This window comes from Leptodactylus fuscus, chromosome 7, assembly GCF_031893055.1.
Source record: "Leptodactylus fuscus isolate aLepFus1 chromosome 7, aLepFus1.hap2, whole genome shotgun sequence".
NCBI classification, from domain to species: Eukaryota; Metazoa; Chordata; class Amphibia; order Anura; family Leptodactylidae; genus Leptodactylus; species Leptodactylus fuscus.
The window spans coordinates 70,865,448-70,889,820 of record NC_134271.1 but is presented as its reverse complement, the minus strand read 5'-3'; the positions used below and the strand labels follow the sequence as shown (position 1 = coordinate 70,889,820).

General features: G+C 40.3%; 1 protein-coding gene across 1 annotated transcript in view; it reads right to left on the bottom strand.

Moving 5' to 3' along the window:
• DPY19L3 (dpy-19 like C-mannosyltransferase 3) overlaps nucleotides 1-24,373 on the bottom strand; it is a 35,516-nt gene that overhangs the window by 2,463 nt on the left and 8,680 nt on the right. The window contains exons 5-18 of the mRNA XM_075282109.1: nucleotides 23,416-23,537; nucleotides 22,242-22,387; nucleotides 20,930-21,053; nucleotides 18,667-18,801; nucleotides 14,079-14,210; nucleotides 13,829-13,930; nucleotides 12,685-12,755; nucleotides 11,323-11,481; nucleotides 9,429-9,551; nucleotides 9,096-9,207; nucleotides 7,540-7,596; nucleotides 7,194-7,276; nucleotides 2,797-2,929; nucleotides 2,312-2,470 (exon numbers count right to left, since the gene is read on the bottom strand). Of these exons, the coding sequence (XP_075138210.1) occupies nucleotides 2,312-2,470; nucleotides 2,797-2,929; nucleotides 7,194-7,276; nucleotides 7,540-7,596; nucleotides 9,096-9,207; nucleotides 9,429-9,551; nucleotides 11,323-11,481; nucleotides 12,685-12,755; nucleotides 13,829-13,930; nucleotides 14,079-14,210; nucleotides 18,667-18,801; nucleotides 20,930-21,053; nucleotides 22,242-22,387; nucleotides 23,416-23,537 (1,658 nt within the window). The remainder of the gene's footprint in view (nucleotides 1-2,311; nucleotides 2,471-2,796; nucleotides 2,930-7,193; nucleotides 7,277-7,539; nucleotides 7,597-9,095; nucleotides 9,208-9,428; nucleotides 9,552-11,322; nucleotides 11,482-12,684; nucleotides 12,756-13,828; nucleotides 13,931-14,078; nucleotides 14,211-18,666; nucleotides 18,802-20,929; nucleotides 21,054-22,241; nucleotides 22,388-23,415; nucleotides 23,538-24,373) is intronic.

Sequence of the window (24,373 nt, the reverse complement as noted above, 5' to 3'; positions counted from 1 at the left end):
TCAACCACTGCATTAAATCCACAGAGAAAGGTCAGGTTTTCGGTAGAAAACTTCAAAGAATTGTTTAAAAAAGTGACCCCTAAATTTATATAATTATACAGTCCTATGAAAAAGTTTGGGCACCCCTATTAATCTTAATCATTTTTAGTTCTAAATATTTTGGTGTTTGCAGCAGCCATTTCAGTTTGATATATCTAATAACTGATGGACACAGTAATATTTCAGGATTGAAATGAGATTTATTGTACTAACAGAAAATGTGCAATATGCATTAAACCAAAATTTGACCAGTGCAAAAGTATGGGCACCTCAACAGAGAAGTGACATTAATATATAGTAGATCCTCCTTTCGCAAAGATAACAGCCTCTAGTCGCTTCCTGTAGCTTTTAATCAGTTCCTGGATCCTGGATGAAGGTATTTTGGACTGTTCCTCTTTACAAAACAATTCAGGTTCAGTTAAGTTTGATGGTCGCCGAGCATGGACAGCCCGCTCTCAAATGATTTGAAAACAAAGATTGTTCAACATAGTTGTTCAGGGGAAGGATACAAAAAGTTGTCTGAGAGATTTAACCTGTCAGTTTCCTCTGTGAGGAACATAGTAAGGAAATGGAAGACCACAGGGACAGTTCTTGTTAAGCCCAGAAGTGGCAGGCCAAGAAAAATATCAGAAAGGCAGAGAAGAATAATGGTGAGAACAGTCAAGGACAATCCTTAGACCACCTCCAAAGAGCTGCAGCATCATCTTGCTGCAGATGGTGTCACTGTGCATCGGTCAACAATACAGCACACTTTGCTCAAGGAGAAGCTGTATGGGAGAGTGATGAGAAGGAAGCCGTTTCTGCAAGCATGCCACAAACAGAGTCGCCTGAGGTATGCAAAAGCACATTTGGACAAGCCAGCTTCATTTTGGAAGAAGGTCCTGTGGACTGATGAAGCAAAGATTGAGTTGTTTGGTCATACAAAAAGGTGTTATGCATAGTGTCCAAAAAAAAAACAGCATTCCAAGAAAAACACATGCTACCCACTGTAAAATTTGGTGGATGTTCCATCATGCTTTGGGGCTGTGTGGCCAATGCCGACACCGGGAATCTTGTTAAAGTTGAGGGTCGCATGGATTCCACTCAGTATCAGCAGATTCTTGAGAATAATGTTCAAGAATCAGTGACGAAGTTGAAGTTACGCCGGGGATGGATATTTCAGCAACACAATGATCCAAAACACCGCTCCAAATCCTCAGGCATTCATGCAGAGGAACAATTACAATGTTCTGGAATGGCCATCCCAGTCCCCAGACCTGAATATCATTGAACATCTGTGGGATGATTTGAAGTGGGCTGTCCATGCTCGGCGACCATCAAACTTAACTGAACTTGAATTGTTTTGTATAGAGGAATGGTCCAAAATACCTTCATCCAGGATCCAGGAACTGATTTAAAGCTACAGGAAGCGACTAGAGGCTGTTATCTTTGCAAAAGGAGGATCTACTAAATATTAATGTCACTTTTCTGTTGAGGTGCCCATACTTTTGCAACGGTCAAATTTTGGTTTAATGCATATTGCACATTTTCTGTTAGTACAATAAACCTCATTTCAATCCTGAAATATTACTGTGTCCATCAGTTATTAGATATATCAAATTGAAATGGCTGCTGCAAACACCAAAATATTTAGAACTAAAAATGATTAAGATTAATAGGGGTGCCCAAACTTTTTCATAGGACTGTATATATAAATATCAGTGATACATCCATGTACGCTGCTGGATCATGAAGATGAGCAGCCGGAGGAAACAGGGTCATGGGCTGGTCATATCAAAGCCAAAATCTAGCTAAACTGTGCCAATATGGAGAGGTCTTCAGATGAACCCAAATGTGTATAGGATTTCACTATTCATGTCAATGGTAATTTAATTATTAAAGAGCTGATTTGTAAACCATGGATATTTCTACAGTGGCACTATTTTCAGTTGTTTGGCTATGACCACCAGCCTTAGAATTGCAGTAGAGTATAAGACACTACCGCTAAAGGCTACAGGTAATACCATGTAGTATTAAAGGGGGTTTCAGGTACCTTTACACTAGTTACAACTTGCTGATCTGTGGTGGTCCAACTGCTGGGATATTCCAACTAATCACAAGAAAGGGGTCTCATGCCCCAGCCTGAAAGGTCCGGATAGGGGTAAGTTGAAATACTGAACTATCCCTCTAAGTACTATACATTTATTATATTCATAAATAGCAGTGCTAGGACAATGCATTGTCAAAAGAAAATTGTGTACTACACTGAAAAGATACATGGCATTTGTCTTACATGTCCATTATTCAAATCCAGCAGATCTCGCAGGCGACACCCCCGTCCGTGCCTTCTTTCATAACAAATACTGTCCTCTAGTATCACATAATCTGTCCCAAAGGACCTCAGAATACCATGAACGTCCTCCGGAGACCTTTTTGCATATATCTGATACACCTGTAAAATGACACCATTATCTTCAAATGGGAACCAATCCAAATATATTAATGACTATGTATCAACTATAATACTATGCCTTATGAACAAGGATACAACTGCTAGAAAGCCATCCCCAAGTAAAAAAAATTTAATATAATTAACTACTATAATATTATATATAATATATATATATATATATATAATATATATATATATATATATATATATATATATATACACACACACACACACATAAGAAAGAACTACAATAACTACAATAATTCTGACACTTATGTTCAAGAATATAAATACCGTAATACTGTACCCTGTGGACAGTCTCCTACCTGTTTTGTCCTATCCCTTAGGAGCTTGTCTTCATAATGGGGGTGGTTGGTCAGTATTCGCCCAGTACAAAGTTTCACCCCTGCCAATAGCTGCATGCTTCCAGCAAACACTGCATGTTTGGGTGTATTTGTCCTACAACACAGATATATATATATGCACAAATGAGTTAAAAATGAATATATACTCTGTTTTAAAGGGGTTATCCACTTTCATAGGATTGGTCATTAATATTAGATCTGCGAGAGTCAGCTGCTCTGGAACATCATAGCTCAGGTAATGTTTACATGCAGAGTGCCGTCCAGTTCACTTGTTGTATAAAGTGTATCATCGGCTTTATGAACCGCAGTGACGTCCTATTAAAGTCACCGCTACAGTTTGTACAGCAAGTGAGCTACATGGCTCCTGGCATATATTACTGGGGGCTGCAACGTCCCAGAGCATCTAATCTATGGCGGCCCCAGGAGTTAGACCCTTGCAGATATAAAATATTGATGGCCTATCTTAAGGATCAATATTAAAATCTGGGTAACCCCTTTCTTAGATAGCTTATACAGTATCATTGGCACACAAAAATAATAAAGACTGGATGCAGAAGACAGTGCAGACATTAATAATCCAAAGACCATATCAAAGTTGTAACACCATGGTTCTCCTACGACAAAGTGTCTTTATATAACAGTCCATTAATCCTGAATATCTGCTAACATAGCAATAACCAATTAAAGAGAACATGTCATCACGTCTGGGGCCCAAAACTACCAACAGGAGGACAGCAACTCCATTTCTTGTGCATGCGCAATGAAGTTGTACCGTCCTCAGCTTCAGCAACATAACGCATAGAGCAGAAATGCTTAAAGAGGACCTTTCATCAGATCGGGCACATGCAGTTTTATATACTGCTGGAAAGCTGACAGTGCACTGAATTCAGCGCACTATCGGCATTCCCGATCTGTGCCCGGTGTAAAGCGCTATTGGTCCCGGGACCGTAGGGCTTTACAGTCAGAAGGGCGTTTCTGACACTTAGCCAGGGACGCCCTTCTGCCCAGCAGCGCCTATCGCGTTGTACTGTGGAGCGGGGAGGAACTCCCCCCTCCCGCTCCTGATAATACTCGTCTATGGACGAGCACTGTGAGCAGAGGGAGGGGGCGTTCCTCCCCGCTCCACAGTACAGCGCGATAGGCGCTGCTGGCCAAAAGAGCGTCCCTGGCTAACTGTCAGAAACGCCCTTCTGACCATAGAAGAGCTACGGTACCGGGACCGATAGCGCTTTACACCGGGCACAGATCGGGAAAGCTGAATTCAGTGCACTGTCAGCTTTCCAGCAGTATATAGAACTGCATGTGCCCGATCGATGAAAGGTCCTCTTTAAGCTGAGTCCAGGACTTCTCTCCAGCAAAGTAAAGGAGATTAAACTCAAAAAGCGAGTGACAGCAGCATAAAAGACATGATGGTGACTAGTACCCTTTAATGAAAGATATATCTGTTCCATATATAATACTACCTAATAAGTTCCAATGTACATGACTTAGTGATATAAATCGGCCCCCTGTGTACAGGCTCTTTGGTGAACTTTGGTGATTGTATTACAAAAAAAGGGGCTTCCTAAAGTAGTTACATTATATAAGGATCCTAAAGGAGGTACTATCATCTTTACCCGTTGTAATAGCCAATGGCTCGAATTCAAAAATCCACGTTTTAGTGCGGAGGTGACATCCGGAAAGACAAATACAGCCGTAACTTTCCTCCATTCTGCAAGTTACACTTTAAAAAGCCTAGCAGATTCTGCAGTGTCAGCTTTTTTCCCCTCCTCCTTCAGGATACCGATGATATAGACTATGTATTACGGTTCTGTGTGAGTTATATCTGCTCAAACATAAACTGCTCTCCGGAGACAAAAATGCATAAAGTATTAGCCGGCGTTAAATAAGATGACGGTCTTAAACATCTTGTCACCAGAACAGTTTATCATAAAAAAAATATCAATAGTTATTTCAGAAATCGCCGAGAACGGCTTTTTTCGCTTTCAAGGACTCTGCATCCTCTGGCGAGAGGCCGAAGGATTAGCATAAAGCAGATGTGATATCATTATTTAATCAGGGAGAGAGATCACAAACTGGGGACTGCACTCTAGTCAGCTCCATCACAACACTGGCCGGATAGGCAGGAGGCTAAATATAATAAGCTGCTAAGAACATGACTTCTAGGCTACTAAGTGGCACTAGAAAAGCTACAAAAACTAAAAGCACATGTGCTTTACACATTATATATCTATACACACACACATACAAAAATTAACTTTTATTACAATATCTGTACAATTGCACAGAGTGATTTTAAACTGCAAGCAACTAAACCCGGTTGGAACCTATAGACCCACTTTAGGCTAAGACCTCACGTTACAGAAATGCAGCTGATTTGTTGCGTGGGTTTTTTTTTTGAGCCAAAGCCAAAAATGGCTACAAAAGGAATGGGAAATTCATAGGACGTTCTTATATTTCTACCTTTTGCTCAGTCCACTCCTGGATTTGGCTCAAAAAAACGCAACAACAAAAAAAAAAAAAGCTGCGTTTCTGCAACATGGAGCATTAGCCTGGAATTACACATGCAGTTTTAGTTGCAGTTGCTTTGGGCCAAACAAAAAAGTGGCTACAAAAGGAGGAGCAGTAAAAGGTCAAGACCCCACAAAGTAAACTGCAGCTAAAAAAACGCTGTGAAAAAGCTTTAGCTTCTAAAACATTTTCCTTATAGATTTAATAGGAGCAGAAAAACTGCTGGTAAAAACGCAATGAAAAATGCTGCGAACAAAAGCAATGCCCTTCAATTGGGGCATGGGTTGGAAATGCTGCGGGAAAAATCCCCGCGTTTTACAGTAAGGGCAAAGTGGATGGGATACAAGAAAATCCCATGCCACTTTGCGGTAAAAACTGCGGTGTGGACACGTCATGATTTCCAAAACCAGTGCGGTTTTGAAAAATCACAGCATGTCAATTATATCTATCAAAACGCCTGTAATTTCCCCATAGATGTAATTGTAACAGAAATTCCGCAGAGGAAAACTCCGCAAACTTTCTGTTTAAAGTGTTGCAGGAAAAACCACAATGCGTTGCCGGCGCGGTTTTTCCTGCAGTGCTTTTTGGCTGTGGGTCAACTTGTGGGGCCTTAGCCTAAAGTGGTTTTCTGCAAGACAAAGCTTAAAAGAATTATTCTGACCCATCTTCACAGTTACGTAAACAGTTAAAGGGGTTGGCCACTTTCAGACCAATATTGACAAACAAATGTACAATAAAAAGATATACAATTTTCCAATATACTTTCTGTATCAATTCCTCACGGTTTTCTAGATCTCTGCTTGCTGTCATTCATTCTGTTACTTCTAGAGGATAAAACTCTGCCCATGGTCATGTGATTTACGGTCCATGGTCATGTGATTAGCACACAGGTACACAGCTGATTACCAGGCAGATGTCTGATTACTGTCCTGTGACTATAACGAGTGGCACCTGTGTGCTAATCACATGACCATGGACCGTAAGTCACATGACCATGGGCAGACTTTTATCCTGTAGAAGTAACAGAATGAATGACAACAAGCAGAGATCTAGAAAACTGTGAGGAATTGATACAGAAAGTATATTGGAAAACTGTATATCTTTTTATTGTACATTTGTTTGTCAATATTGGTCTGAAAGTGGCCAACCCCTTTAAATGTGCTACACTGTACTATACTCATCTCAGGAGTGATTTGCAGAGATGGGAGGAGCCCTTCAAAAGTGATTTCATATAACAGGATCGACTGACATGTACTTCTCCAGTCTTAATATTAGACGGTACCAAAGTGAACTAGACTTATTAAGAGGCTCTGCATTCTCGGGAAGTCCTTTGCGCTAGAAATGAAATTAATGTTAGCCAGGGGTTAGTGTAGATTTGAGCTAAAACTTGCACCAGTTTTCTGTAAATATATTGGGCCAAGGTGAATACTCAAAGAACATTGAAATTTTACTCAAATCTTGTACAACCCCTTTAAATCCTGCCAAGCTTCTATGTCCCTTCTCTTCTTTAAGTAAGAGAGCGACTGCAAGCTAAAGATAAGTAATCTGAAACTCATCTGAGACTGCTTGCTAAAGATAAGCTGTGAAATACCTATGATAAAAATCTAGTTGTGTCCGAAGCAACCAGACTATGGACTGTCCATGTGCCGACAGCAGCCTCACAATGTCCATTCTTTCCTGCACAAGCATTCATCTAGTTCTACAATTATGTGGGCACCATCCTAAAACCCTTCACATGCCATCAGCAGTGTACCTTCTGCAGTTGCCATAGCCTGGTAACAAGATGTGCACAGTGCTGCTATCCTGAAATCTGACTTGTATAGACAAGAAAGAAGGTTTACTCTTACTTGATCCAATTCATTAGCTGCACAGTGTCAGGGTCATAAAATTCCCGCAATTCAGAGATCTCCTCAGCGATTCGTGGCCAGAACTAAAAATACAAAATATACTTATAAAAACGGAAAAGACATCACAATTTGATGTGTATGTGTACAGGCTACTGTCCTCTTTTATCACCAATGTTACACCCAAGGGCGTTGCACTATATTTTGTGATCAACTTTGGGGACAAAGCATGCATGTTAATGCATCACTCACATGACTGAGTATGGGTACTGGAATAGAGTATAGGGGCAGCAACAGAAAATTTTATAGATACACACTTGTAGAAAAAAAGAAAAAAGTATTTTCTTACCTTGTATACCACAGCAACGATTACCATTATAGATGCAGAATACTGAAGAGCACTGGTCTGGAAAATAATAAATTCTTGTAAATGAACTGACTCCAACCAGTGGCTCTCCATTTCTAAATGTAATCATTAAAGTATGACTCTGTGCTGCCATCTAGTGCACGGAAGTAGTAACACAACTCAGTGTCTGCCCAAAATGACTTTACATTAAAGAGGACCTTTCACCATATCTGGGCACATGCAGTGTTATATACTGCCGGAAAGCTGACAGTGCGCTGAATTCAGCGCACTGTCGGCTTTCCCGATCTGTGCCCTGTGTGAAGAGCTTATGGTCCGGTACCGTAGCTCTTCTATGGTCAGAAGGGCGTTTCTGACCATTAGCCAGAGACGTCCTTCTGCCTCGCGGCGCCTATCGCGCTGTACTGTGGAGCGGGGAGGAACGCCCCCCTCCCTCTGCTCACACAGCTCGTCCATAGACGAGTATTATCAGGAGAGGGAGGGGGCGTTCCTCCCCGCTCCACAGTACAGCGCGATAGGCGCCGCGAGGCAGAAGGACGTCTCTGGCTAATGGGCAGAAACACCCTTCTGACCATAGAAGAGCTACGGTACCGGACCGTAAGCTCTTCACACCGGGCACAGATCGGGAAAGCCGAGAGTGCGCTGAATTCAGCGCACTATCAGCTTTCCGGCAGTATATAACACTGCCTGTGCCCAGATATGGTGAAAGGTCCTCTTTAAGTACTATGATGTTGTACATGGAGCTTAAGATTTTACTTTGCATAATAAAAGGGAATATTTTATTTTCTACTTGATCCAAAGCTTGTTTTCCTATCTGAAACATAAAAGGATATCAATGCATGTACTGTTGTAAAGTTTATTCAACTAATGTTTACCTCAAAAATAAATCCTCTCATTCTCCTATGCATAGTAATGTCAAACAAATGTACATTGTGTAAGGTATGACATTGGTACGGCACTGTGAAAAAGAACTTCATTTTCAAAGTTTCTTCCTCTAGTTAGATGTAGCCTATGTACATGCGGACAAATCAAAGTAGCATTTTTTTGTAGTTCAGTGCAAAAACAAATTACAGGGTAGAAGAGGCAAAATTCGCTATAGTAATTGTGATATCTCTGAGGTAACATATTTTGTGTAATAGGAACATAGTAATGCTAGAACAGATGCCCATGCAAATTGCAAGCGTGTAAAGCAGAATATATAAAACTGGTGTATGTGGTTATGGACACTTGTCAACTTTTTTTTTCCTATTTTTAATGCTTCGTTATTTATTTATTTTTTTACTATGGGGGCACAGGTATGCTCATGAACCCCATCTACACGGGGTATCTTTGTCATCTTCTGCATTCAGGAAGACAGTGCTCAGATTACAGGTTCAGGGCTTTCAGTGACAGAACAGAATCAGACTGCTCATGGAACTACATACTGAAGCAAGCAATACCATAAAATACAAGAAAATGATTGGTCTTCTGGCACAGCCGAATGGTAAATGTCCCTAATGACAATCACAGGGAATGAAATTATACATATTCAGTGTACTAACCCTTTGTGGTGTGTGCAGACGCAACAGTCTCAGTACAGATCCCCAAATATCTATACTTGCAAGTCCAAAAGAAGCAATCACACACATGTGGGAAGTCCAGAGATATTTCATTCTGCAACAAAACAGGTCTGTGTTAATGTCAGGGGTAAATTTATCAATTCTAACAAAAGAGCTCATAGCAAACAATCCAATTCCACGTCTTATTATTTCATGTCACCCTTCTGCAAGCTGTTAGCTAACTGGTTGCTATGAATAACTACTTTCTGCTTTGCAGCAGTTTTAATGACTCTTTACAAAGTCCATTGTACACCTCTATCTTCAGCATAGGCTCACCTCATAGTGCTGATGGCTAGGCATCCAAACAGTATGCTGTGCATTAGGTTGTATGCAATGTCTGCTCTTACTATACGTGTCTTCTGTTCATGTGGATTCAGCTTTTTAGAAGTAGAAGGATTACTGGAAATCAAACATAAGGGTTTATAAAGCAACTTGGTAGTTTTCATCCTACATTACCCAACACAAAAGCCTCCCTAGGACAGCCAATGTTTTATGCATCAAGGAAATAATTTACATGCGCTAACATTTCTACTATAAAGCATCTTGACAAGCTTATACAGAGACACATGTAATCCTCGTGGCTTCATTCTACAGAATAAAGTGGGCTATTATGAAAGTTCTTTTAGGACACTCTCCTGTTTACATGCCATGCCCCTAATTTATAAGTCACTGATTTTTGGTCTCCGTTATTTACATATCAGATTTACTGATCGGATATCGCACAGTTTGTGAAATATCCTTTAGCCAATAGCAGTGTGAGACAGAATGGTATGGATACAAAATAATTGAAATAATGAGCTGAGTTTTGTTTTCGTGCATTGTGCAATTATCCATCCAGCCATAAACACGCCATGCGGTGCACTAGTACTGCTAGCAAAGAGTTAGTATCACGGGCATAACCAAAGGGGAATCGCAGTAGTAGCAGTCACACCTAGCCTGTCATGCTGACAGGGTGCTAATGCCTTTGTACCACTTATGCAAAAAACAAAAACAACATTATAAATGGGACACGGCAACCCAAGGCCCATTTATGTTGTTTATCAATGTAATGTGCTCTGTAAGATGGTGGTAACAGCTGCATATACTTCTGGGAAGTGGTAAATTCCCCTTAATTTTTCTCTTAAAGAGTTGAAGGGGTTGTGCAAGATTAGAAAAACATGGCTATTTTTGTTCAGAAACAGTACCACATCAGTCGTCTCTAGTTTTGCAGCTCCATTCCACTATAGTGAGACAAGCAGAGCTGTAAATCCATACACAACTTGTGGACAAGTGCGATGCTCTTTTATTGGAAGAAAGTACCATAGTCATTTTATTGCTCTTTTATTGGAAGAAAGTACCAGTGTTTTTTTTTTTTCATCTTGGAAAATCTTTTAAGCTGTTCTTTAAAGGGGCTCTATCAGCAAAATCATGCCGATAGAGCCCCACATATGCGTGAATAGCCTTTAAAAAGGCTATTCAGGCACCGTTAAAGTTATATTAAACTACCCCCCAGGTTTAAAATAAAACCGTAAAAAAGAATATGATCAACTCGCGAACTGACATTGCTAAAAAATGGCGTGGGCGGATGCGCAGTAGCCGTAGTAGAAGCAGCATGCTACTGCGCATGCGCCCAGGCCATTTTTTTTTAGCAATGTCAGTTCGCGAGTTAGATGGGACCCGAGGACATCGCAGGAAGAGGAGGCGTTTATGAAGAAGACGGTGGACCCTGAATGCCCGCCCACCGTGCACGATGGGTAAGTTGATCACATTCTTTTTTAGGGTTTTATTTTAAACCTGGGGGGTAGTTTAATATAACTTTAGCGGTGCCTGAATAGCCCTTTTAAAGGCTATTCACGCATATGTGGGGCTCTATCGGCATGATTTTGCTGATAGAGCCCCTTTAAATAGTTCTCTGATATAGAGACTAAGATTACAATATATTTGTATCTGTTCTTATAAATTGTAATAAAATCTGTGCAGCAAGACTTTCATACTGAATAGCCTTGAATATACATTCAGTTGGTCATGAATCCCTCAAGCCAGATCACCATAAATATACTAACGCATAGAACTGCATTGTTACCCATAGCCATTCACATCCTTGTCTACAATGTGCGGTACAATCCAAACCACTGATCATAATACATCAAACATGAGATGTTGCTACTAAAAACAAAACTAGATGGGTTACCTGAGGTTGTAGAACACAGTGATGGCAGTTGCAATGAGTAAGAAGAATAGTACAATAGTATAAGGGTAAAGGAGGAAAGAATCTGAGAGTCTGCCAAATGTGTCCAATGGCAAAAGCTGGAATGGCTCCTCACAAAGGTAAAGGTTGGCATCAAAGTCTCTACAAAAAAGCAACAGTCAGCATTAGGCTCTATTCACAACTTTGTTGTAGTTTCCAATATAAATAGAAAGAACAATAATGCATATGTGAGCACTGGCTTAATTTGTTTGGCTTAATAAAAACAAACAAAAAACAAACAAAAAACAAACAAACAGCTAACACTGGGTTCACACCAGCGCCCAATTTCCGTTTCCAGGTTTCCGTCTTCTGTTGACAGTAGACGGAAACCTGGCAGACAGTGTCCGGCCGTAAGCGCCGTTGAGCGTTTTGTGCTCTCCGCAGCAAATGTATTTTTTTTTAACCGGACACAAAGTCCTGCATGTCCGACTTTGTGTCCGGTTAAAAAAAAAACAGTTTTGCCACAGAGAGCACAAAACGCTCATCGGCGCTCACGGCCGGACACTTTCCAAACCCATTCGAATGAATGGGTTTGAAACATGACTGCAGGTTTCCGTCTCCTATCCAGTTTCCGGCAGGAAACGGAAACCTGCATAATGGAGACCCAGGCGCAGATGTGAACAAGCACTGAGAATGACTTCCTGAAGGCAGACATAAAATGCTCTTCCCCATGGTGTTAAATATGTGAAATCAGCAATTAAGGTTAAAGGGGTTGTTCATTTTCAGATCATTATTGAGAAGAATGATGACAAGTTATATAATTTTCCAGTATCAACTTCTCACAGTTTTCTAGATCTCTTCTTGTTGTCATTCATTCTACTCATTCCCATGGTCATGTGATTAAAGCGTTACTAATTTTCAGACAACTTTTGATTTTCTGTCAGTATTTGTGCCATTAATATATTTTAATATGCTTTATTAAATTTTGGATAATTTCTGTGATCTACGGGTTACATAGCTACATACTATAAGACTGTAGTCCATACACAGTAACATTCAGTGACAGGCAAGAACAGCTCTCAATATAGAAGCAAGGGAAATAGTGAAAAAATGCAAGATTTCACAGATCTAAATTATCTAAAATTTGTTAAAGTACATTACAAAATTTATTAACACAAATACTGGCAGAAAATCAAAAGTTTTCTGAAAGTTTAGGTACACTTTTAACACACAGGTACACAGCTTGTTACCAAGCTTGGAAAATTGTATAGCTTTTTATTATATAAACAATAATATTTATCTTTCCATATTGGTCCTTTAAGAAATAGGGATACTAACGTACCCATCTGTCATCCACACACTTACCTTGTTTTAAAGCCCATTTTTGCCTGTATAAATTTGAAGATATGTTCGTCTGATTGCAGGTTGAGGATTTTCTGTTGGGCAAATAAATGGAGATTACTAAACTGCAAAATTGGCTCGCCATACTAATTTATGTAATATCAGAGCCTGTCTTTCTATACTGTACAATATAAAGAAATAATGAGACTGTTACACAACATGCTAAAATTTGAAGGGGTCACCCCCGCACCAAAAAAAAAAAAAAACACAACAAAAACAAACTTTTTAAATAAACTTATTGTACTGCCATCAGCGTCAAGAACAATGTGTTCATATAATAGGGCCTGGTTACTGTATGGCACGACATTACATTACTATGATGGCAAACTCACAGTAGTCTAGTGTATATGCGGATCAGAAATATTCTAGCAAATCCCATACACACATTGCAGGAAAATATGCAGCATGTCAATTATACCTATAGAAATGCCTGCAGTTTCCCTATGGGTATAATTGAAGCAGAACTGCGGACTTTCTGTGAAAAGTGCTGCAGGAAAAACTGCAATGTATTGCTGCTGCGGTTTTACTTACAGTGCTTATTTGCTGCTGCCCACTATGTGGGGCCTTAGCCTTAAAGGGGTCGGCCACTTTCAGACCAATATTGAGAAACAAAATGTTATTGTTTATACAATGAAAAGATATACAATTTTCCAATATACTTTCTGTATTAATTCCTCACGGTTTTCTAGATCTCTGCTAGCTGTCATTCATTCTGCTTACCTCTAGTGGATAAAAGTCTGACCATGGTCATGTGATTTACGGTCCATGGTCATGTGATGAGCACACAGGTGCCGCTCGTTTTAATCACAGGACAGTAATCAGACTTAAGGCTGGTAATCAGCTGTGCACCTGTGTCCATCACATGACCATGGACCGTAAATCACATGACCATGGTCAGACTTTTACCTACTAGAAGTAACAGAATGAATGACAGCAAGCAGAGATCTAGAAAACTGTGAGGAATTGATACAGAAAGTATATTGGAAAATTGTATATCTTTTTATTGTACAAACAATAACATTTGTTTCTCAATAATGGTCTGAAAGTGGCCAACCCCTTTAAGAGCTGCAATCATCAGCAAAGAGGTTTGGTGTTATTAAGTAATTACCTTCACACCCATATTTATTAATGCAGAGAGACCCAGGACAATGGCTACGTGAACACAAAGATTCCAAATCCTTCTGTAGAGATTACCACTTTTAAGGTTTTTCTAAAAAGAAAAAAAAAAGAAAAAAACAAAACTTAGCTCTAATGGTAATAGATATATTAAACATAAACCTTAAATATATCAATAATATATATTAATCAATAGTCGGGTGGTCTCAAGAAAATGACCTGAAAAGAAGAGTATTCCTCACCTGTAATTTCTGGGCTAGGAGTGCTGCCAAAATGAAGCTGAGGAGCAGAGACCCTAGGATCATGGTATTAAAAAACTGCAAAACACACACCAGGACTAGGCTTGAAGCTTGGATCATGTACAGACTCCTCACCTAGAACAATATAAACAACAGTAGCAGTGAACATCTCAGTCATAAGGTACCATGAACCTGCTCATCTGCACAAAAGTTTTAGACAGGCATGCCGAAATGCTGCACAATAAGAATGCTTTCAAAAATAAAAACTTTAACGGTTAATTTTTGTCAATCAACAAAATTAATAAACAAATAAGAGGAATCTGAATCACCTCATTATTTGGTGGGCCCATCATTTGGAGGAGGAGTCCTTGAACTGATAATATGGCCCCTACAGAGCCCTGATTTCAACTTCACTGAGTCTGTCTGGGATACTATGAACAGACAGACAGATTTGATTTGAGCAAGCCTACATCTACAGAACATCTGTGGTTAGTTCTCCAAAATGTTCAAAATAACCTTCCTGCCAAGTCCCTTTACTAACCGTGTGCAAGCGTACCTAGAAAAATTCATGCTGTTTTGAAGGCAAAGAACCTAGATCACATCAAATACTGTTGCTATTTAGATTTCTCTTTTGTTAATTCACATTGCATTGTGTTGTGTTAATTGACAAAAATGAATTATTTTTGAAAGCATTCTTACTTTACAGCATTTTTCCCATATCTGACAAAAACTTTTGCACAGTACTATACTGTATTTACCAAATATAGAGGGAGGGGGCTATATAAAGACTTGTGCTATATTTGTGCCAAGGATACACAGGGGCTTTCTGTTGTTATGTCATTAAAGTATAATCCCTATAAAATAAAAGGTTTGCAACAATTTAATACATTTATTTTCATCCCCACTTGATTCTGTTCTTTACTAAACAGGAGAATGAAAGCTTAAAGGGGTTGTTCACGCAAAAAGGGACATTCCTTTTAAAGTTTCAATAAGCTGGGGGCAGTGAAAAAAAAAAAAAAAAAAAAAAGCGGTGTCCACTCGCACCACCACAGAGACAACCAACATGCTTTTTCCTGCAGCGCTTTTCACAGAAAGTCTGTTTCCAGACTTGCAAATTGCAGAGTCTCTGCTGTGCGAATTTTCTCACAATGCGTGTATGGGATTCGCTAGAATCCCATCCACTTTGCAGTGACTGTAAAACATTGCGTTTTTTTTCCATGCCGTTTATGCCATGTGGGGCCTAAAGGGGTATTCCCATTTTAAGGATCCTAAGTATACTGCTAGCTTATGAAAATTATCGTATTTTCCGGACTAGTCTTATAGTCCGGTGCGCCTTATATATATCTCTTACAATTGAAGTTAGAGATGAGCGAATACTATTCGAATAGCACGCTCCCATTGCAATGTATGGAAGCGAAACGCAGACTTTGCCGGCGGCCGCCGCTTAACTCCTCGCGTGCCGAGCGCTTCCATTCATTTCAATGGAAGCGTGCCATTGAAATGAATAGAAGCGTCTGGCACGCGGGGGGTTAAGCGGTCGCCGCTTTCAATCACATATAAGGCGCACCGGACAGCGCTGCCCCTTATAGTCCGGTGCGCCTTATATATGAACCTAGGCAGGACTATAAGGCGCTCATGGGTAATGCGCCTTATTGTCCAGTGCGCCTTATAGTCCGCAAAATACGGTAAAGAGTTTTCCTAAATATATAGTAATGCTGTTTTGTTTGCCTGCTAAGTGAAATTATTCCTCCCATTGTTTACACATCTTTCCATGAAGCAAAGCTTTTCTGATAAGACAGGACAGATGATGTGAGTCACTGCTCTCTGGGGGGGGCTGAGTGCTCTTACTGTTATGTACAGCTCTGTCTGCAGGACAAATAGTTCAGCTAACTGCAGTTTGCAGATAAAAGCTCCAGGAGCGTTGTTGGTTATTAGAGATGAGCAAGTACTGTTCGGATCAGTCGATCCGAACAGCACACACGCATTGAAATGAATGGACGTAGCCGGCGTCAAAGCGGAAGAACCAGGTGCTTCCATTCATTTCAATGCGTGCGTGCTGTTCGGATCGGCTGAACCGAACAGTACTCGCTCATCTCTACTGGTTATTTCTCTATGAAAACACAAAAATAAGAACGAGTCCGTTCTCTATAGAAGCATGGTAAGTGTTCTGCCAATGTAATGTAATATACACTTACTATGCATTATTACTATATTATTTGAACTGCATTTATATTAGATTTCTAGTCTCTAATAAATAATCTCTTATGGGAAAGACAAAGAAGCAGAGACAACAGGCAAAGCTACCGAGGCAGGTAGATTGGAAAAACCCCTTTAACCTCTTCCCGCCGATGGCATTTTTTGATTTTCGTTTTTCACTCCCCTCCTTCCAAACCCCATAACTTTTTTATTTCTCCGCTCTCAGAGACATATAAGGTCTTAATGTTTTTGGGGCAAATTTTTCTTCATGATGCTACCATTATTTATTCTGTACAATGTACTGGGAAGCTGGGGCCACACGGTGGCTCAGTGGTTAGCACTGCAGCCTTGTAGTGGAGTCCTGGTGTTCAAATCCCACCAAGGGCAAAAAAACATCTGCAAGGAGTTTGTATGTTCTCCCCGTGTCTGCATGGATTTCCATCCCATATTTCAAAGACATACTGATAGGAGGGAAAAAAAAGTACATTGGGAGCTCTATGTGGGGCTCACTATCTACATCTACAATAAAAATTTTAAAAAAAGTACTGGGAATCTGGAAAAAAATTCAGAAGGGGGTTGATTTGAAGAAAAAGTGCATTTCTGCGATTTTCTTATGGGCTTTGTTTTTACGGCGTTCACTGTGCAGCCAAAATGACATGTCATCTGTATTTTATGTTTCGGTACAATTCTGGAGATACAAAATTCATATGGTTTTATTTACATTTTAACCCCTGAACAAAAATCCAAAACTGTGCCAAATTTTTTTTTTTTCTAAAAGTCGCCATTTACTGACACCCGTAACTTTTTATACTTCCGTGTACGGGGATTTATGGGGCGTCTTTTTTTGCGGGGCCGGGTGTACTTTGCAGTTATACCATTTTGGGGAATAGCTTTTTCTTTGATCATTTTTTATTCATATTTTTATCAGAGGCAAAACAATGAAAAAATGGCAGTTTGGCACTTTTTACTTTTTTTTCCTGCTACGTCGTTTATCGTACAGGAAAAATATTTTTATAGATTTGTAGAGCGGGCGTTTTCGGACACAGGGATACCTAACGTATGCGTTTCACAGTATTTAACTACTTTTATATGTGTTCTAGGGAAAGGGGGGGTGATTTGAATTTAATACTTTTTAATTTTTTTTTACTTTTTAAATGTTTTTATTTTTTTTGCATTTATTACACCCCCTAGGGGTCTTGAACCCCAGGGGGTCTGATCACTAATGCAATGCATTGCAACGCTAATGCTTTGCAATACATTGCAAAAAAATCGTAATTTCTTTTGCAGGCTGCATAGAGCAGCCTGCAAAAGAAAGGCACTGCAGACAGGCAACTGTCATGCCAACGTGAAGTTGGAACCTGGAGCATGCTCCAGGCGCCAATAATCACCGGCAAAATGGCGGCGTCCATGTGCTGCCAGGAAAATGGCGCCTCGGTCAAAGGAGGCGCTGGAGGGGTTAATGCCTCCAATTGGTGCGTGCACCGACTGGAGGTATTAGCGTTGGGTGTCTACTGTGTAAAACAGTAGACTACTGGCATCTATGGCGGCCCCCGACTCCCGGGTGGCCGCCATAGTTAAACACCCGGCATCCACCGCAGTATTACGGCGGATGTCGGGAAGGGGTTAAATTGGACCTTTCACTACCTCCACCATTTCCTTCAAAAGGTACTGCTCCACTTATTCTGGTGTACTTGGAATATTTCCTCAAAGCACCACTATTTCCCTAGTAATTATTTCTGCTAGTTACAGCACAATTATGCCATCTGCAACCAGCTGGATGGCCCCCATCTTTCTGCTCCAGTAGGGGCTAGAAAAATATTCTAACTGTGCTGGAATCAGTAGATCAGGGTCTACTGAAGGATGTAATAATCTATAGTTGGTGAAGGTGGTGAAACGTTTAGGGATGAGTGTCTGATCGTTGAGGGTCTCACCATTGTAACACAGTGAATGGAGTGGCAGCAGATATATGCACAGGGATCCCTGTTCTGGAGATGTGTGGGGATCCCAGTGCTGGGACCACAAGCGATCAGACAGCATGTTGATAGGAAGTAAGGGTTGTATGTGGAATACCCCCTTAATCTAATCTACATACGACACCATTGACATATGACCCCCATTATGGGAAATTATAATGCATTTTAAGAACATCTGCTTCCCTTATGCATCTTCAGAGACAAACATATGTATCCTATCTATAGGACAGAGGATAAATAACTGATTGGTCTGGTCTTGACTGCCGAGATGCCAACCTGAGAACGAGTGTATTGGTTTACACCAGTTGTGAATACAGCTGGGCTGAATCTTCTCTGTTAAATACAATGCATTTATATTACTCTCATACAGTCTATAATAGCATTACAGAAATAAAACATGACTCCATGACTGTTGGTCTTACCTTATGAGCTGGTATCAAGTCCAGACAGTCCAGAGCAAAGAAAGCAAGACCTTGTATGAGCAGAACAAACTGGTTGAACTGCCAGGTGAGACTGAAGATGAACGTTGAGATGAACACTACAAGAAGGGACAGTCTCTGGATAGGAACATGAAATTAAATCAACACATAAAAGAAAGATAAAGAGGGACTAGGAAACAAGTCACAATCTGTTATTTCCTGAAGAATCCAGAGTCAAGAGAATGGCTAGAAAAATAACTTTACTAAAGATTACTTTAAAGGGTTATTCCCCATTTCAGTAAGTCATTGCCAAAATAAGAATAACTCGTCACAAGTCTCAACAACCAGGGCAGGAGTTACAGAAACATGTTAGCAGTGCAGTTCTATGCTGTTTTGACCATTCCCATTTACCTGTATGGGAGTTCCAAAAACTGCATAGAGCAGATTGTTATTCCCATCTTGGCAATGATTTGCCAAAATGGGAATGACCCTTTAACTTAGGTTTTATTGGTCTTTGATACTCAGGTAGCCCAGCAACTGTGACTAGGCTTACATTGTATTCCACTGATGCAGACTGGTTCATTGGCTGCAAATAAATCAGAAAAGTGAAGCCTGTTTAATGCTATTAGAACAAAATCCATTTAAAGGGTTCTTCAGTTTAGAAAGACTATTTTCACTCACACTATAAGAGAATTTTGGGTTAACAGGGTAAGAGAAAACAATCTGTCCAGTGGAGAGAGGCTTCTAAAAGCTTTTCTTACGTTAGGTTCACACTAGCGTTTGGGTCTCCATCTTTCGAGTTTGCATGGGGACCGGAAAAACAAAGGACGAAGATCCTGTCTGCTTAAAAACTGGTTACCTGTGAAGACTCATGGACCCCATAGACTATAATGGGGTCTGCCGGGCTTCCGCCAGTTTTGACTGACACCGGCAGAGAGAAACAGCCTTCTTGCAGGACTTTTTTCTCTGGCAATTTTAAATGGAATCTGAGGTAGAGTCTCATACGGATACTCCAACGCAGATGTGAACCTAGCCTTAATCTGTGTGTCCTGCACAGAGGCAGAACACTGATCTGAATGGACTCTGCACAATGCTTTCTTTGCACTGAAAAATCACATTCCAATATAAATCATGAATCCTAGATGTCTCATCAGGGAGACACTATATGATCAGTATATTATGAAATTACCTTTCTAACAGCTTGGCCAAAGTCAAGAACTCCTTCATTCTCTCTATATTTAGCACATATTATAAAACTTTCATCCAAATAATGTAACCAAAGTTGTTCCTTTGGGGGGGGAGAGGTTTGTGTTGTCACTTATTTTAATGGATATAAAGCATTGGAGCAAGTAAGTGATTCACTAGAACCCCATCAACCACACATCTATAGCATATGAATTCGCTATCATTGTCTCTACGAGAAGAGATGACATATTACATTTGCACTGTTGTTGCCTGAATAAATTTGTTTTATGAAGATGTTGGAACATGAGATATCGGTTACTAGCAGGTCAAATTAAACAAGCATCCAGCTGCTATACAGCTGTCCTCAAAATATAATAGGTGACAACTTAATCTACTATCAAACTTAGGGTGTAGGTTTACATCTCATTGGGAACCTTATGTCAGAGGTAAGCTGGGAGCTTTCCCAATATACATGTTAAACATAAACAAAAAGTGACAGGTGAACAGGGGGAAATGGGACTGTGATCTGACAGGATTTATACACTATAGGCAGTGATGTCAATTCATGTTGGAACATGAAATCTCTTCCATATGAAAGCTGCAGCCACTTTGTCACAAGACAGTAGTAAAGTATATTACTGTATGCTTTAGTTTTCTTGCAGAAGTACGGGACAGCAAACAACTGTGCATTCAATTAACATCTATTCCACCCAGCCCCTCTTTGGCATGCAGGTGTCCCAGATGAAGAGAAAGGAGTAAGACTGTCCCAAGACATCTCTCCAATAACAAAAGAGGATAGGGTTTCTCTTCTTCCCCAAATATCATTCACAAGAGGAGAGTCAAGACAACTCCACAGACACTACTGTATATGGTTGGCTGATCAGTGGATCAGTCAACATTATTCATCGCATACAATAAATCTAGAACATTTAATGTGATGCATCTTCATTGTTCCACATACAAAAACCCCTCCCATAACAGAAAATGATGTCACAGTCAATGTAGACAGAGCAAGGTTGGAACACAAATATTAATGAACAGAAATCTCTTGCATACAATACCCTATTCTGAACGAACTTACATTCCTTAATGGGGTTAGCCCAGTTCTCAGGAAATAAGATATGCCTGCTATTTGAACAGCAAAGAATGGGAGAGACCAGTTTTCTCTAAGAGGAATGGTGAATTCAACCCGGGTGGTGTCAATTCTGCAACAACAAAACAGTCAATGAAGGCAAGTCCATACAAAACAGTAATTCCCTAAACACGGAAGGCAAATGTACTAACCTAAAGAGGACCTTTCATGGTCCAGTGCACAGGCAGTTCTATATACTGCTGGAAAGCTGACAGTGCGCTGAATTCACCGCACTGAGGGCTTTCACGATCTGTGCCCCGGGTAAAGCGCTATCGGTACCGTAGTTCTTTACAGTCAGAAGGGCGTTCCGGACGGTACCAAGACCGATAGCTCTTTACCTGGGGCACAGATCGGGAAAGCCGACAGTGCGCTGAATTCAGCGAAGTCGGCTTTCCAGCAGTATATACAATTGTCTGTGGCCCGGACCATGTAAAGTCCTCTTTAATGGCTTGCATAAATGAATAGTACAGTACTTTTTCTACTCTTATCACTCTGTTTCCTGCCTCCCCTGCTAAAATGACTTTCACTTTAAAAACCACTGCTATGTCTGTGTAGAGACAGACTGCAGATCATATAACTCAGATTACACAAGGCCATAGAAGTCAATAGAAAGGAGAGGGAGCAGTGAGACAGACAAAAGCCAAGTCTGATGCTGGAGCTATCACATACAAAGTACTTTACTCACATCTGTACAGGTAAGTACTTCTCTATACATGTCCAGCCGCCGTTTCTGAGTGAGAGACAATTATAGACCTCTATATTCTATCAGCGGAATATGGCAACTAGTTTCCATACACCAGCTTAGAGAGGAATGCAAACTAAAAAGAAGACCAAAAAGGGCAAAACCACTAAATATTGCAAAATCTAACTCAAATAATGGCCATATATAGATATGTTACTTCTCAGGTACACAGACTGTACTATTGATTTATGCAACGTTTTTTTAAAGGTTAGGTACGTTTTAACCAAAGTTATAAAAAAACAGATTTGTATGAAACGGTCAGTGATGGCTATTCATTTTTCAAGAACTCGTCTTGTTTTCTGAAAGCAGAGAATGCTTTGTTCCATACCACAGAAAGAAAACGCTCTGCCTCTTGATAATAGGCCTAGAAAGTTCTGCGGAAAACTCATGACTATTTTGTGAGCCAAGTCATAACACTATGTGCTGCAGCTGTTCAATGGCTTGTGCTTGCGTCAGACAAGACAAGAAGACAATCATCAGCTGTCGTTTATGACTTGAGCAAACCGAGCTGCACCTTACCTGTTAACAATGTACCATAAAGCTGCTAATGATCCAGAAAGCCATGTCCCACTGAGCAGCCAGCTGGTAATGTACAGAGCTGCTACATACACCATCTGAAGGCCGAAAAGCGTGTAAATGTACAAGTATACCGGCTCCAGGTAATTCTGCCAAAGTCATATAGACAAAGAAGAACAAATGAGTCTCTGGTTGTATAACACTCTTTACATTCCTCTTATACAGCAGCATTGATTTCATTGGATACTGTTAGGCATCAGTCACATGATAATATTCTACTCTGTACTTTGCATCGGTATTGGTAAGCCAAACCCAGGAGTGGGCCCAAAACACAGAAGATGCCCAATTCTTTCTGTAGATTCAATTTCTAGTTTTGGTATTAAAATACTAATACTAAATACTGCCATGTGATTATATCCTTCACTTTTTCACTTTTTAAAAGCAGCAGTGTACATGCAGAAGCATTTCCAAAATGGGGTTCCAGATGCTGTCAATACACAAAACCCCCACCCAACATATAAAATCCTTCTAAGGTCGACAACGCAAGACCCTAATGCTAACTTGGTGTCTTTGCCTCATGCACAAGAGAAATTTGGATCAAGGAAAGATCTGTCCAATTTAGGGGTTTGACCTAGGACATTACTAATTTAGAGGTATGATCATTCTGCCCAACCAGTGCAGGCATGGAATTGCAGGATGGAATTAGTGAATGGAGGACAGGGGGCAGGTGAGCATGCCTTTTTTTGTTTTTTAATTTAAACATCTGCGTTGGAGTCTCTGTACTAGACTCCAAAGCATATTCCGCTTAAAATTGGTAGAGAGAAAAGTCCTGCATAGAGGAAACAGAAACCATGCGGAAACCTGGCAGATCCCATCATTGTCTATGGGTCCCACAAGTATCCGCAGGTAACCACTTTTTAAGTGGAAAGGGTCTCCATTTTTCGTGTTCCCATGCCGACCTGAACACTATTGTGAACTTAACGGTAACTGCTTTTTGTCACAATCTATAGACTGTATGGGGAGGGAGGGGGGTGCTAAACTATACAGAATCCTGTAAAATTGTCTCAATGAGAGAGCAAGGGATATGGAATTTATGAAATATGGAATAGAAGTTGTAAGAGAAGCCTGAACATACAGTTAATTTTTTTTTTTTTTTTTAAACAGAAGAGCCACTTACCCACAAATTTAGGGCCCTGAAGATCAGTGCGAGGAGAACTTCCTGGTATACATTCATTCTTTGCAGAATATTAATTGTTCGCATCGACTCGGTTTTATTATCGTAAATCAACTCAGTGATTCCTGCAGACAATGTACACAAAGCTCAACATTGTAATTTACAAGGTGTGTACAACCAAATGTAATAATTCCAGGGACACCAATTTAACTGACAGTGTCATTGAATCACTCTGCAGTATTAGGGAATGTGGTTCTAGAAATGTTACCACTGGACTCCAACACCAGTGTATATTATGGGAATAAATCTAGATAACATGCTCACAGGCTTGTGGTGAAAACCCAACTTTATGTAAACAGAAGAAGTAGAAAAAAAAGTTACCTTTTAAAATAACAGAAAAGTGAATGATTTCTTTTCATCCACAAAAAATAAAAATAAAAAAAAAAGCTGCATTTTTTAAATTGGCAGCATGTCAAAGGGGTTGTCCAGGATATGCAGTTTTTGACAATGAGGCCGGAAAAGATAGAAAAAAAAAAAAGCAAAAGTAAAACCCTGTCCCTGGTGCTTTGGTGTCCCCCATCGCGGTTTGGTCTTGCTGCTCCCGGGCTCTTGTTCCAGTGAAAGTCCTCACCGCATGTGATCACTGAGGTCAAAGAGAAGCCTCAGGAAAGGAGAGGGGACGTACGCCAGTGACCTCCCAGTTGCTTTCCTTAGGCTGCTGGATGGCCTCAGCAGTCACACGAGGCAAGGACTTCCACTGGAAGAAGCACTAGGGTGTCGTTGGACCAGACCACAGTGAGAGACACTGGAGCACCGGGCGCAGGCGACAATGTTTTTTTTCCCCTTCCTTCCCCAGCCTCCTTGAGAAAAAAAGATATATCTTGGACGACCACCTTAATGTTAGCTGCAGAATCGTTAGTATTTTACTGATAAACAATAGGGGAAGAAAAACTGCTACGAA